Here is a 16,119-nt window from a genome sequence, read left to right on the forward strand (position 1 = left end):
TAGCTACTTTGCACCCCATTATTTTTATTTCTACTTTGCTCTTCCACTGCAAATCTACCATTCCAGTGTTTTACTTGCTATATTGTATTTACTTTGTCACCATGGCCTTTTTTGCCTAAAACTTCCCTTATGTCACTTCATTTGCTCACATCGTATATAGACTTGTTTCTACTGTAGTATTGACTGTATGTTTGTTTTACTCCATGTGTAACTCTGTGTTGTTGTATGTGTCGAACTGCTTTGCTTCATCTTGGCCAGGTCGCAATTGTAAATGATAACTTGTTCTCAACTTGCCTACCTGGTTAAATAAAGGTGAAATAAAAATAGTCTCGACGGAGCGTGCAATTAGTTAATTAATTGATGGAGACTACAGGAATATCCACCAGAGCTGTTGCCAGATAATTGAATGTTAATTTCTCCACCATAAGCCGCCTCCGTCATTTTAGACAATTAGGCAGTACGTCCAAATGGTCTCACAACCGCAAACCACATATAACCACACCAGCCCAGAACCTCCACATCCGGCTTCTTCAACTGCGGGATCATCTGAGACCAGCCACCCGGACAGCCAATGAAACTAAGGAGTATTTCTGTCTGTAATAAAGCACTTTTGTGAGAGAAAAACTAATTCTGATTGGCTGCGCCCCTGCCCAGTCATGTGAAATCCATAGATTAGGGCTAAATGAATTTAATTTAATTGACTGATTTCCTTATATGCACTGAAATCATTGAAAGTGTTGCATGTTGCGTTTATTTTTTTGTTCAGTATAAAACAAACAGATATCCCTTCTCAGAGCATGTTGGCACAGCATTTTGCTTTCATCAATAATAATAAATGGGTATGATGAGAGGAAGAGGATGAGGAAAAAAGGGACAAAGAGGAGAGTGAGTGAGGAGAATGGAGAAGGAAGAGGAAGATGGGGGAGATGGAGGAAGCAAAATGGGGAGGAATAAGGAGGAGAGAGAAAGGAATAGAAGAAGATGAGAACAGGAAGAAGAGCAGGAGGGGGAGAGGGTGAAGCAGAACAGAGGGAGAGAGAGGAGCTTATCTAACAAAGCCCGGGCTGCGTCGCCACTCTCCTGAGCACTTCAGATCGCATTCCACTAAAAATGCACCTTGGGGGAAGCGGCTATGTGACACAGCAGCACAGGGAGAGGAGGAAGGGGAGGAAGAGGAGGAAAAGGAGGGAAGAGAAAAATAGGGGAGCGGGAGAGAGGGAGGAGGTAGAGTGTAGAGAGTGGTAGATGAGGTAGGGGGAAAGGGAGAGCAATTAGGGGGTAGAGGGGGCGAGTGTCTGGGGTAAGGGTACAGAGATCAATGGTTTGAGGGAGGAGAAGGCGAGGGTTGAAAAAGGTACAGGAGGGACAAGAGAAAGGAGTGAGGAAGACGAGAGGGGGAGAAAAGAGTGGAGGGGGATGGTGGGGAAGGAGGGATGATATAGTAGGAAAGCCAGCTGTGACTTCATGCTGCCCTTCAGATTCTCAGAAGTGTGCTGTGGTCACACACTTTTCCTCCACACACTACTGACAGAGACACACATGCAAGTGTGTGCGTAGGGAGTGTTCGTACACTTAGACAAATGTATACACTCAAGCACAAAGATAGACACACTTATGTGAACACATCAAATGAGCGCACACTACCGAAACACGTACCCCCACACAGAAGAGCCCAACGATGAGTGATACTTACTGATTGGACCCAAATCCACCAACAGACCCAAAGCCTGCAAGAAAACCAACAAACACAATTAACCATGTAGATGAAGACGTATCAGTGGAAAAAATTAAAACACCTCTGTATAATGTAGACGGAATCAGAGAGAAAACGACTACTATTTCCACCGTATTACCTCTGGTACAGAGCCAGTCAACCACATAAAACACAGTATAAACCACAATAATATGACTTGTTCTAAACCTAACGATCGGACATACGCAAACAGCATCATCCAGGGCTCCAGAGCAGGAGTGGAGGGAGACAGAGGGAAAAATAAGAGGGAGGCTGGACGATTTGAAAAGTAAAGTGTGTGGGTGTGTGTGTGTCAGAGAGTGACATATTGAGAGCTAGACACAAAGCCAGAGGGAGAGAGGGCAAGCATGTGAGGGAGTAGAGGAAGGAGAGAGAAATACAGTGAGAGAACAAGAAGAAAAAGAGAGAACGAGAGAGTGAAACTAAGATGGTAAAAGTGGTCTTCCCACCCTCCTCTTCCCATTTTGAGAAAACTGGGCCATATACAAACATTATTCTGACAGAAAGTAGCTTGCGTGGCGGCATGCGGCCATAGCAGGTATTTGGGTTAATAGGAAGCCGCTGGTGGGATTCCACCACCCCCACGGCTATCCTAGCATTAGCCTAGCACTGCATCTTGTGGCCCTGTTGTACTGCACAGCAGACAGAGTGCTGGGGGATAGCATTAGCCACTAGGCTAACTGACTGCTATTTATCCAGCCACTAATGAGTTGAGCGAACCAGTGGCTCTGGTTCAGGGGAATATGGGAAGAGACTCATTGGCAGGACTTCAAACGAAGACTTGAGCTCTTTTGTTTGTTCCTTGTTAGCATGGCTGGGAGAGTGGGGAGGAGACGGCAGGGGCAGATAAGACTAAGCCGGGTGTTGGAATCATTTCATATGCTTTGTACAGTTTTAGTCACTAGAAGAGGGAGGGAAGGGAACATGTCAATGAAGACTTGGAGTGCATCCTCTTGAGTGGCATCCTCTGCACTGATCTGAAAGTGCTGAATGGGTGAGATAGTAGTACACACCTCCTCCTCCCTGCTGTCCGAACGCAGAGAAGCCGCTGAGCTGAGGAGCTCCGAACCCTGACCCCTGCTGGGCCAGGTTACCAAAGGACGGGGCACTCTGGTTGGCCAGTGCACCAAACGACGGTGTGCTTTGTTGAGTGGAGGCAAAGCTGTGAGGGGAGAGAGAAACAAACTACTAAAAATAGATTCAGATTTCATAGATCTAACAATAACCTAATCAAAATTCAGGAAGATGTGTTGCTTAGAAAAAACATTGGTACAATTGATTTATTACATTATTGATACTCAAACTGGGAAATATGCTGGTCAGTTTCCATCCACCCTAAATACTACATCAATCCTGAACCCCCTGACGCCATACAGAGAGAGGTCGAATTACTATGACCTGCGCTCCTCTCTCCTCCAGGTTACAGACTGTCTAGTATAGTCACTGTAGCACACTGCCCCAGTCCCTCTACTCTGCTCACATTACCATTCTAACCCAGAGGACAGGTTCCTAAAATATGCAGAGAAACAGCCTTGCCTGGAAAAATATCAGAGCCCATTACATCAAAGCATATTGCAATAATAGTTTATTTGAATTACAATGGAATAAGTCGCTGACGCTCCCACGGCACTTCCCTTACTGATCTGGGATCTGTATGTGGAGGCTGGGTCACTGTCAGGGAGAGGAGTGTGTTTTAATGTTTTATTCAGTTTAAAAGTGTAGTAGAACAGTCTAAATGAAAGCTAGATGTCTTCTGTAGCTCAGTTGGTAGAGCATGGCTCTTGCAATGGCAGGATAGCTGGTTTGATTCCCTGGACCACCCATATGTAGAATGTATGCACGCATGACTAGGTCCTTTCGGATAAAAGCGTCTGATAAATGGCATATCTTAAATTATTATATTTTGACATGGAGGCTTCAGTTGCCCTGAAGTGAGATACAAGAGCAGCACCAGTCACACAGCTGTACCTCCAGGATTAGTTTTCGAGAGTCAAACATCAGCAGAGACGAGGGGAGGAGGAAGGGGAATTGACGTAGAATATAGCATTGTGTGTGTGTGAGGCCGTTCAGAGAGGAGAGCGAAGGAAAGAGGGGAAGATAACAGAAACAAGGGCAAAAAGATAGTGACATTAAAGAAGAGAGTGAGACAGAGTAATGAAGAGAGAGGGGTAGAGAATAGTCCAGGCCACAGCCAGCTCAGCTGCTCTGCTGGTTCTAATCTGGGAAGCAGACCCCTGGACAGAAATATAGGCTGACCTCTGACCTTAATATGGGAGCCAATCACTTGCCGGCCGGCCTGCCGGCTGTCTTTAACCACTCTTGGGTCAATCCAGGACCAGGTTCATCTTTAACTACTAGGCTTGGGAGATATACTGTTTATACCGTATACAGGGTTATTTACAAATACCACCAGTATGATTTCCAATACCTCGCGGGGGCTTCGTGCAAAGCCACTGCTTATTACTGTAGGTTGATTATAACTATAATAAATCTAAGAGGTGTCAAATAAATTATATCCAACTCAGGGTTCCAGCTAAGCATTAGGTTAGCTAACTTGCCTACTGCCGAGATGTCAAAATCAAGCTTCTTGGTTACAGCAGGGACATTTAATACCCTCCTGGATCAAGATCCCTGTTGCCTAAATTGTTTTGTGCGTCACCACAAAAAATATATATTTTTGGAAATAGCACCCCTTGTGTGTACTTCCGGTAATAGCTTACACCCCGGTAGGGTACAGAAACGGTATGAAAATCTGGATATCGCCCAAGCCCACTTTGTACAGCCCCACGGCTAAATTGAGGAACCACTTCTAAAGATAGGGTGACATTTACTGGCTGTAGGGAGTCCTGAGGCGTTTTATCTTTGAACTATCTTTTAATAAATCTCTGCAGAGGCTTGGAAAACAACTAAACTAGGACCGGCATTCGTAAACAACTTCAATATTTATCTTTGTGAACAGGACGACGGGTGATGACAATCGAAATAAAGAGCGGTAAAATATTACCTCACAAGTCCTGACATTATGAAAAGAACTAGACTGAAAAAAAACTGACAACCGAGGAAAGGAATGACTGAAAACACTAAGCCTGCTGCCATTTGACAGTCCCATGGGATTAAACCCTGACAAGACAGAACTGAGAAATGACTTCAGGGCAAGGCTAGCTCGTCTTCCTGAAACCAACAGGACCTAAGGCAGAGGGTGTAAAGTGTGTGCGTGCGCGCGAGTGAGAGTAGGGGGTGGTAGAGGATTGAGGGGTGGGGATTTAGCCGGTAATCCCCTCCTGACAACTTGTGCCCAATACACGACCCCCAGGGGTAGATAGAAGATAGATAGAAGGAAGGAACCAGCCCATCTTAAAGTCATCTGGCAGTATGACCCCAGAGTGGGATTATCTGGGTGGAATAATCTCTCTCTGTATGGCTCCGTGGTTTGGGTCTTGGCAGAAGTGCACAGCGCCCCAGCAGGCCTGCACGTGCGGTGGGGGGAATAATCCCATTTTCTCCCATGATTTTACAATGAGGGTTGCAGTTAAACTCGGAATAGAGGTTGACTCAGCAGGGGGTCTGAGTGGTTAGAGCTGACAGAATCCCATCCCCCGATGAATTGTGTTTAAAACATACCAGCAATGCTTGCCCTAAACTAATGTGGACTTTCCTATACTAAATTTCAAACTCATTGAAGGCAAGACGAAGCAGACAATGTGTGCCAGTAACCATATTCTCAAGTCATACCGTATAGAAAAACAGGACATTTCAGTACAATTTTATAAATGCTGACAGATAATTTGTTCATTCGACATGGAGGGAACTTTTCGTGTTGGAAAAATGTGTTATGAGAGAAACAGTAGTGGAAATGCCTTAATGCGAAAAATATTGATATAATAAACGTCATATTGAAGTAAACTTGGAGTCACCCGATGACATGGTGTGTCGTCCTCCCACTACAAATCTGGAAACCATGCAGTTTATTACCCTACAGATGAAATAAGTTATGATGAATGTTACAGAGTGGTGAAAGTGCAAATTGATGAGCTTTATGCTCCTCTCCAACAGACAGACTCAGGGTCTTATTCTGGTGACATGATGATTGATGCTTGAATGTCATTAAATGATCCATAATAATGTCATCATGTAGACTACCCGCACCGCATCTGTGAGCTGTAAAGCGCACATACCAAGACCAGACTGGGCACATTTGTTATTTAACGCAACAGCTGTGACAAAACTATCGGTTGAAAATGAAAATGGAAACACATTGAACTTTAGATTTTTATTCAGTACAGTGCCTTCAGAAAGTATTCATACCCTTTGACTTTTTCCAAATGCTATTGTGTTACAGCCTGAATTCTAAAAATGGCTAAATTGAGATTTTGTGTCAATGGCCTACAAATAATGTCAGAGGAATTATTTTTGGAGACATTTTTACAAATTAATTATAAATCAAAATCCGAAATGTCTTGAGTCAATAAGTATTCAACCCCATTGTTATGGTAAGACTTCGCTTAACAAGTCACATAATGCATTGCATGGACTCACTTTGTGTTCAAGACAATGTTAATAAAACTGGTTGTTTGGATCCTGGATGCTGATTGGATGAGCAGCATTCCAAGCCGTGCTGTATTGGCCATTACAGACACACCTATGCCTGCTAACAGTACCATCTAAACATTATCACTGCACCGCCATAAGAATGTCATGTTAATGTTGCCGTCTGAATCATCTCTTGTATTCATCTCAACTCGCACATCATTTCCCCTCGCTTCCAGCTTAGCATTTAGTTTGGTACAGCGGGGGTTAATATACGCCTTGCTGTCTCTGTCTGTCTAACCTGGAAACAAAGTTTCACTTTTTAAATTTGATCTCTGTAGTACCGTACATACACTGAGTGTATAGAACATTAGGAACAACCTGCTCTTTCCATGGCATAGACTGACCAAGTGAATCCAGGTGAAAGCTATGATCCCTTATTGATGTCAGTGTAGATGAAGGGGAGGAGACAGGTTAAAGAAGGATTTTTAAGCCTCGAGACAATTGGGATATGGATTGTGTAAATGTGCCTTTCAGAGGGTGAATGGGCAAGACAAAATATTTGTGCCTTTGAATGGAGTATGGTAATAGGTGCCAGGAGAACTAGTATGAGTGACAAGAACTGCAACGCTGCTGGGTTTTTCACACTCAACAGTTTTCCGTGTGTATCATGAATGATCCACCACCCAAAGGACATGCAGACAACTGTGGGAAGGAAGCATTGGTGTCAACACGGGCCAGCATTCCTGTGGAACACTTGACACCTTTTAGAGTCAATGCCACGACAAATTGAGGCTGTTCTGAGGGCAAAAGGGGGTGCAACTCAATATTAGGAAGGTTTTCCTAATGTTTTGTACACTCCGTGTTGCGTGAACAGTGCCCAGATGAGAAATGAGATGAGAAATCACGCATCAACGTCATTATCATGGACATATCCAAGTAAATGTCGGTTTTATAAAAGCAATAAGTAAATGGGTTACTTATCGCGTTTAACAACGCCATATACCTGTGACTATATTCATGCTACATCACTGCCTTTTGTGCCTTATTTCTTAATTAACATGACTTTAAAATGACAACCTCATCTCTGTACCTCACACATTGCAATTATCTGTAAGGTCCCTCAGTCAAGCAGTGAATTCCCAACACAGATTCAACCACAAAGACCAGGGAGGTTTTCCAATGCCTTGACAAAGGGCACCTATTGGTAGATGGGTAAAAAAAAGAGAGAAGCAAACATGAAATACCCCTTTGAGCATAGTGAAGTTATTAATTATACTTTGGATGGTGTATCAATGGATCAACATTGTAGTTACTCCACAATACTAACCACTTTACTTTTTCAAAATTGTTTTACAAGGTGGCATTAAAATGGTTTGAATCGTCTTTTTGTGTCAACAATCTACACAAAATACTAATGTCAAAGTGTGTGTGGGGGGGCGGGGGTGAAACATAAAACACTGTTTTGAGTATGTAAGTATTCAACCCCCAGAGTCAAAAATACATGTTAGAATCACCTTTTGCAGAGATTACAACGGAGTCTTTCTGGGTATGTCTCTAAGAGCTTTGCACAACTGGATCGTACAATATTAGCACATTATTCTTTAAAATATTCTTCAATCTCTGTTAAATGAGTTCTTGATCATTGCTAGATAGCCATTTTCAAGTCTTGCCACAGATATTCAAGCAGATTTAAGTCAAAACTGTAACTAGGCCACTCATTAACATTCAATGTCGTCTTGGTAAGCAACCCCAGTCTATATTTGGCTTGGTGTTTTAGGTTATTGTCCTGCTGAAAGATTAATTAATCTCCCAGTGTCTGTTGGTTTTCCTGTAGGATTTTGCTTGTGCTTAGCTCTATTCCATTTCTTTTTATCCCAAAAAACATCCTAATCCTTGCCGATGACAAGCATACCCATAACATGATGCAGCCACCACCACGCTTGAAAATATGAAGAGTGGTATTCCGTGATGTGTTGGATTTCCAAACATAACGCATTGTATTCAGAACATGAAGTAAAACGTTTTTTATTTTTTATGTTTTACTTTGGTGATTTATTGCAAACAGGATGCATGTTTTGGAATATTTTTTACTCTGGACAGGCTTCATTTTCACTGTCATTTTGGGGTAAATACTTTCTGAAGGCACTGTACATGAAAACTTAAGCAAAAAATTACCTTGTGTGCACTACATCATCACGCACTGATTTTTATCCACAACAAGTCAGTTTGGTGGAAACACCACTGGCAGGAAAATACACATATATTCTTTATGCTAATGTTTTAATATTTGCATGAAAATCTGTCACCAATTGGATGGAAACCTGGCTAGTGTAGATGAGCAGGGCTTAGGGCGTTATGCCCAAGTTGAGAAATGAGGTCGGGGGTTAGCCTACAATTGCTTATTTACCATGTGTGAATATGAAAACACTGTCAGGGATGTGTCATCGTGCTGTCAGCTAGAACGTGAGGTGTTGCATAACTAGCCCCTCAGGTGGCTGAAACCCTTGCCCATAATGCTTTCCTTTTATTAGTCAACCTTTTTAATATACATGACAACCAACCCAGACAATATCACATACACAGCAATAAATGCATAAAAACATTTAAAGACATTCTGAAGCCTGTATGGTCAGTATTATCAAGAATATTCAGCTGTAATTTCAGAACAATTCTAAAAGTCTTCACTCTTCATATCCAATACATGTCTAACAGGGGTGTCTCTCTTACCCGAATCCTCCCACGTTGGCGGCTGCCGTTCCTTCTCCAAACACCTTGTTGGCTGAGGAGCCCATGGGACTGCTAAAAGAGGGTGCCGAGCCAAACGCTGCTGCCCCCCCAAAAGCCGGGGAGCCCCCAAAAGCAGGGGGGCTACCGAACACAGGGGCGCTCCCAAAACCACCTGTAGGGGTACAGAAAGAGGGGTGTGTGAGGAAGGGTCAGGTGGTTGACTTTGCATTTGATAAAATACGTGTGAGAGGGATGGTTACATGAATACGCTTGACATGTGTATGAGCAATATTGTTGTATTGGTTGAGACGGGGGATGGAAGAACGTCTCAGGGGACACTAACCATACATAATAGCAAAGGCTTCAAAAATAGAGGCACCATTTACCTTATTCCTACATTTTGAGCCATGTGTATATGTCACAGCTGGTGATGCCCTAAAACTAACATCCCAACAAGATTAATAATGTTGTATTATCATCTGCTCTACAACACTCCATTTCCGGTCAGGGACAATTGCTCTCACACACACATAGCATAAGGGCTAGGAGGGCTTGACGGGAATTGATTGCCAACCACACACTCTCTGGGGCTGAGAAAGGAGGAGGAGTTAAAGAGAGGGGAGCACTGAAATTACAGCCTGGCTACGAGACGAGCACGGCCCAGTGAATAATTGATTGAGCTAATGTAATAGGATTACATTCCTTGGAGCAGCACTGAAAACCCCCAGGTCCCGTATTCACAAAGCCTCTCAGAGTAGGAGTGCTGATCTAGGATCAGTTACTCCTACTCTGAGAGGCTTTGTGAATATGGGCCCAAGAGTTTAGGGGTAGATGCCTATGATAAAGCTAGGAGAGGTGATGTCCTTTGGCAGTGCCAGAAAGCTAGCTGAGTAAAACGCCAAGACAAAACTGCAGTGGTAATAACTTTTGGGGAACGCTATGACTTTCTATTTGCTAAGACATGCTATAATTTTAGCAAGCTTGAGGAAATATTAGAACTGCGTTGACAAAATGTATGCTATGACTGCTCTGGCCAAATAGACACCAAGACTGTTCACTAGCTATGAAAGACGCAGCATTGTGGAATGTAGCCTGACCATGTTCCACTAGTGCTGTACTGGCAGAAAGAGATAAGGTGACTCTCGCTGTAGCTCAGATGATAAAGGAGGACAGAGTGAGTCTCTCCTTGGGGAGCTAGAGCTGGGGGCAGCTGAGGTTGCAGGGAGTGGAGCCTCCCCCTCCGCATTGCTGGGGAGGAAGTGATGCGTGTGTGGAGTGTTCATCCATCAGCACCTGCCCCATTCTCTGACCCTCACACGACACTGAGCCAACCACCGCACCAGCAGACAGAGGAAGACAGGACGACATCAGAGACGGAGCCAAGAATGTAAAGGGTCGTTACTATCACTGTCAAAAAGACTAGAGAGGCTAGTGATGGGGAATGTGTTTAAAGAGGGTAGGTATTACAACTACCCTATTGTACCACCTTGTATTGTGTAAGTTAGGCCGGCAGGTGTGATATTACCTTGTAGAAATTTTGCAATTGAAAGATGCTTGCTTGAAAAAGTTTGAATCAACATACTCTTCAAAGTGATATATTTTGTAAGATAGGCTATTGAGACCCAAAGTTTAATAACAGATGGGTTTTTTGTGACATTGTTGAACAACACTTTTGAAAATAACCATGGACACAAGTCTGTAGTTGACGGAGCTGTGTGACTATTGTCACTGATTTTGGGTTGAGGGTGTAAACTACCTGTCTGTTTGGCAGGAGTGGAGAAGGAGCCGAACCCCTGAGCAGCCACGCTCCCGCCTCCCGTGCTAAAGGTCCCACTGGCCGTCTGCTCCCCCCCTCCAAATGTTGATGCTGGAGAGCCAAAGCCAAAGGTTTTGGCCCCGCTGTTCCCAAACAGGGTGGGTCCTCCTGTAGGACAGACAGAGGTTAAAAGTGGAGTTATAGCAGTGGATTTATAGCAGTATAGCATGTAGACAGAAATAGGTGCCGTGCAAATGTTTTGTGCCGGTCCTGTTCATATTTACAGTGCATTCGGAAAGTATTCAGACCCCTTGACTGTGTAAATTTGTTACGTTACAGCCTTATTCAAAAATTGATTAAATATTTGTTTTACTCAGCAATCCACACACAATACCCCATAATGACAAAGTGAAAACAGTTAAAAGGTAGAAAATATATTACAAATAAAATCCAGAAATACCTTATGTAAGTATTCAGACCCTTTGCTATGAGACTCGAAATTGATTTCTGCAGAACACAGTGGCCCGGCCAAACTGAGCAATCAGGGGAGAAGGGCCTTGGTCAGGGAAGGGACCAAGAGCCCGATGGTCACTCTGACAGAGCTCCAGAGTTCCTCTGTGGAGATGGGAGAAACTTTCAGAAGGACAAGCATCTCTGCATTACTCCACCAATCAGGCCTTTATGGTAGAGTGGCCAGACAGAAGCGACTCCTCAGTAAAAAGGTACATTACAGCCCTCTTGGAGTTTGCCAAAAGGGACCTAAAGAACTCAGACCATGAGAAACAATATTCTCTGATCTGATGAAACCAAGTTTGAACTCTGGCCTGAATGCAAAGCGCCACGTCAAAGAAACCTGGCACCATCCCTACGGTGAAGCATGGTGGCGGCAGCATCATGCTGTGGGAATTTATTCAGTGGCAGGGACTGGGAGACTAGTGAAGTGGAAAAAAGATTGAGGGAAAGATGAACGGAGCAAAGTACAGAGATACACTTGAGTAAAACCTACTCAAAAGCACTCAGTACCTCAGACTGGGGCGAAGGTTCACCTTCCAACAGGATAACAACCCTAAGTACACAGCCAAGACAACACAGGAGTGGCTTCGGGACAAGTCTTTGAATGTCCTTGAGGGGTCCAGCCAGAGCCCGGACTTGAACCTCTGAAAATAGCTGTGCAGCCACACTCCTCATCGAACCTGACAGAGCTTGAAAGGATCTGCAGAGAAGAACGGGAGAAATTCCCCAAATACAGGTGTACCGAGCTTGTAGTGTCGTACCCAAGAAGACGCGAGGCTGTAATCGCTGCCAAAAGTGCTACAACAAAGTACTGAGTAAAGGGTCTAAATACTTATGTAAATGTGATATTTCATTCATAAAAAGTACTTGCAGAAAGGTCTAAAAACCTGTTTTTGCTTCGACATTATGGGGGTAGTGTGTGTAGATTGAGGAGGGAAAAAAACAATTGAATCAATTTTAGAATAAGGCTGAAATGTAAAAAAATGTGGGAAAAGTCTGAATACTTCCCAAATGATCTTCAGGTACAGGAACGCTGCAATTGTTGCGCTAACATTCTATAACAAATGCAGGACCTCAGAGAGGTCTGGAACTCTTTGTTATTGGTCTATTAACCAATTTACCGCACATACCACGATGTTGCCATGGAAAGTCGAAACTACCGCACATGCAAACCTGCTGATTAGAAGGTCCTGTGTAGATTGTATTTTCAAATTATCAAATGTTTTCACTCTAACAGTTCGCTTCATCCTCTGTTGAACAATATGATATAAAACAAAGAAAAAACTGAATTTTGACATAACTGGGCCTTTAAAATTGACGTAAAAGGATCCCAAAAGATTTCTAGACATGGCGCCACTGAGCTAAGCTTCTCACCTAAGTAATGGAATGGGAAACCCTAAACAAGTTCTCGAATTGGCTATTGGTCCCCTCCAAGAGAATGAGTGCGAGGACAAGAGAGATGTAGCAAACCTGAATAATCCTCTATTGCATGGGTAGGGCACCTAATACAGCAATTTTTATCGTAACAAATAAATCAAATCAACTAATCAAATAAAACTATTTTTCGCAATACACCAAATACAACAGGTGTAGACATTACAGTGAAATGCTTACTTACAAGCACTTAACCAACAATGCAGTATAATATTATTTTTTAAATAAGAAAGTAACAAATAATTAAAGAGCAGCAGTAAAATAGCAACAGCGATGCTATATACAGGGGGCACCGTTACAGAGTCAATGTGCGGGGGCACAGATTAGTCGAGGTAATATGTACATGTCGGTAGAGTTATTATAGTGGCTATGCATAGATAATAACAGAGAGCAGCAGCAGCGTAAAAGAGGGGGGGCAAATAGTCTGGGTAGCCATTTGATTAGATGTTCAGGAGTCTTATGGCTTAGGGGTAGAAGCCTCTTGGACCTAGATTTGGTGCTCCGGTACCACTTGCGGTGCGGTATAAGAGAGAACAGTCTATGACTACAGTGGCAGGATTCTGACAATTTTTCTTCCTCTGACACCATCTAGGATAAATGACCTGGATGGCAGGAAGCTTGGCCTCAGTGATGTACTAGGCCTTATGCACTACTCTCCTTAGTGCCTTGCTGTCGATGTCGAGCAGTTGCCATACTAGGCGATGATGCAACCAGTCAGGACGCTCTCGATGGTGGAGCTGTAGAACCTTTTGAGGACCTGAGGACCCATGCCAAAGCTTTTCAGTCTCCTGAGGGAGAATAGGTTTTGTCGTGCCCTCTTCACGACTGTCTTGGCCAGGTCACTGACCTCCTCCCTATAGGCTGTCTTGTTGTTGCCGGTGATCAGGCCTACCACTGTCATGTCATCGGCAAACTTGGTGATTTTGGAGTCGTGCTTGGCCATGCAGTCATGAGTGAAAAGGGTGTACAGGAGGGGACTGAGCACACACCCCTGAAGGGCCCTCGTGCTGAGGATCAGCGTGGCAGATGTATTGTTACCTACCCTTACTACCTGGGGGCGGCCCGGGAGGAAGTCCAGGATCCTGTTGCAGAGGGAAGTGTTATGTCCCAGGGTCCTTAGCTTAGTGATGAGCTTTGAAGGCACTATGGTGTTGAACGCTGAGCTGTTGTAAATTAATAGCATTCTCACATACAGTGGGGCAAAAAAGTATTTAGTCAGCCACCAATTGTGCAAGTTCTCCCACTTAAAAAGATGAGGCCTGTAATTTCCATCATAGGTAGACTTTAACTATGACAGACAAAATGAGAAAAAAATCCTGAAAATCACATTGTATGATTTTTTATGAATTTATTTGCAAATTATGGTGGAAAATAAGTATTTGGTCACCTACAAACAAGCAAGATTTCTGGCTCGCACAGACCTGTAACAACTTCTTTAAGAGATAGGGGGCAGTATTACCACTTTGGATGAATTGCGTGCCCATAGTGAACTGCATCAAAATCTGTCCTAAATTGCTAATATATGTATATTATTATTAATATTGGATAGAAAACACTATGAAGTTTCTAAAACTGTTTGAATTGTCTGTGAGTATAACAGAACTCACAGGGCAGGCAATCTTCCAAACAAGTTTTGAAATCCTGAAATTTGGCGCAACTTTGACGTCATCGCCCCCTTCCTTCCCAACAAGTTATGGATCTGGAAACACTTCCTACGTCTTCCAGTAGATGTCCTCATTCAGTAGAAAGTGTAATGGAGCATTTGCTGTAAACTTTGACCTAATGGGAAGGAAAGTAGTCGGTGTTGCAAAATAATGCCATTTTGTTGTGGCGCATTTGTCTTTGAGTGCTACGGCTGTTCCAATCAGACCCAGATGAAAACGAATGATCCAGTTGGAATGCTATTGGATATATATGATTATAACATCCTGAAGATTGATTCTGCACTGAGTGTGACCAGTTTCTTCGACCTGTAATATGTCTTTTGGAAGTTTTGGAAGTTTTCATGCAAAGTTATCCTGGACCAGAAGTCATTTTTGGGCATGTGAGCTGAAAGTGATAGCAAATGCTGCTACTTGGACACGAGAATTGAACATTATGAAACAAAACGATTTATTGTTGAACTCGGACTCCTTGCACTACATTCTGATGAAAGATCATCAAAGGGAATATTTATGTTGTAATTTTGTATTTCTGTTGACTCCAACATGGCGGAGAAATATTGTTACGTCTGAGTGCCGTTTCAGATTATTGCAATGTTAGGCTTTTTCTGTAACGTAAAAAAACAATGTGACACAGCGGTTGCATTAAGAACCAGTGTATCTTTAATTATATGTAGAACATGTATCTTTAGTCAAAGTTTATGATGAGTATTTCTGTTATCTGGCGTAGCTTTCTATAATTCCTCCGGATATTTTGGAGGATTTTCTGAACATGGCGTCAATGTAAACCGAGATTTATGGATATAAAATGCATATTATCGAACAAAACATAAATGTACTGTGTAACATGTCATATGACTGCCATCTGATGAAGATTTAAGAGGTTAGTGATTGATTTTTTTTTAATCCTGCTTTTGTGATTTTTATCTTTTGCTGGAAAAAATGGCTACGTGTTTTCTTTGGTTTGGTGGTGGTGGTCTAACATAAATGTATGTTGTGTTTTCGCCGTAAAACATTTAAAAAATCTGACACGCTGGGTAGATGTGGTGTTTATCTTTCATTTGAGGTATTGGACTTGTTAATGTGTGGAGGTTAAATATTTCTAAAGAATAGTTTTGCATTCCCTGCGCCACCTTTTCAGCTGAACGGGGGGGGATTTCCCGTAGGGGAACCCATCGCCTCAACAGGTTTTAAGATGCTCCCCTGTCCTCCACTCGTTACCTGTATTAATGGCACCTGTTTGAACTTGTTATCAGTATAAAAGACACCTGTCCACAACCTCAAACAGTCGCACTCCAAACTCTATGGCCAAGACCAAAGAGCTGTCAAAGGACACCAGAAACAAAATTGTAGACCTGCACCAGGCTGGGAAGACTGAATCTGCAATAATAAATCAACTGTGGGAGCAATTATTAGGAAATGGAAGACATACTATCCTGTTCTATCCTGCCGATACAATGTAGAAACCGCCAGCTGTATGTTATTCATGTCGTCATTCAGCTATGACTCGGTGATAGTTTTTAATGTCCCGTTGGTAGTTTAATCTTGTTCGTAGGTCATCGATTTTATTTTCCAATGATTTCACGTTAGCCAATAGAACGGATGGTAGTGAGGATTTGCTCGCTCGCCCTTGAATTCTCAGAAGGCAGCCCGACCTCCGCCCCATTTTTCTGAGTCTTCTCTTCACGCAAATGACGGAGATTTGGGCCTGTTCCCGGCAAAGCAGTATATCCTTCACGTCGGAC

The 16,119-nt window shown here is 43.0% G+C and overlaps 1 protein-coding gene across 1 annotated transcript in view; it reads right to left on the reverse strand.

Annotated features, from left to right (window-relative positions):
* Nucleotides 1-16,119, reverse strand: part of LOC135517953 (nuclear pore complex protein Nup214-like) — an 80,936-nt gene that overhangs the window by 6,105 nt on the left and 58,712 nt on the right. The window contains 4 exon segments of the mRNA XM_064942693.1: nt 1,694-1,727; nt 2,767-2,915; nt 9,011-9,182; nt 10,767-10,934. Of these exon segments, the coding sequence (XP_064798765.1) occupies nt 1,694-1,727; nt 2,767-2,915; nt 9,011-9,182; nt 10,767-10,934 (523 nt within the window).

Source organism: Oncorhynchus masou, chromosome 28 (genome assembly GCF_036934945.1).
Source record: "Oncorhynchus masou masou isolate Uvic2021 chromosome 28, UVic_Omas_1.1, whole genome shotgun sequence".
Classification (NCBI taxonomy): domain Eukaryota; kingdom Metazoa; phylum Chordata; class Actinopteri; order Salmoniformes; family Salmonidae; genus Oncorhynchus; species Oncorhynchus masou.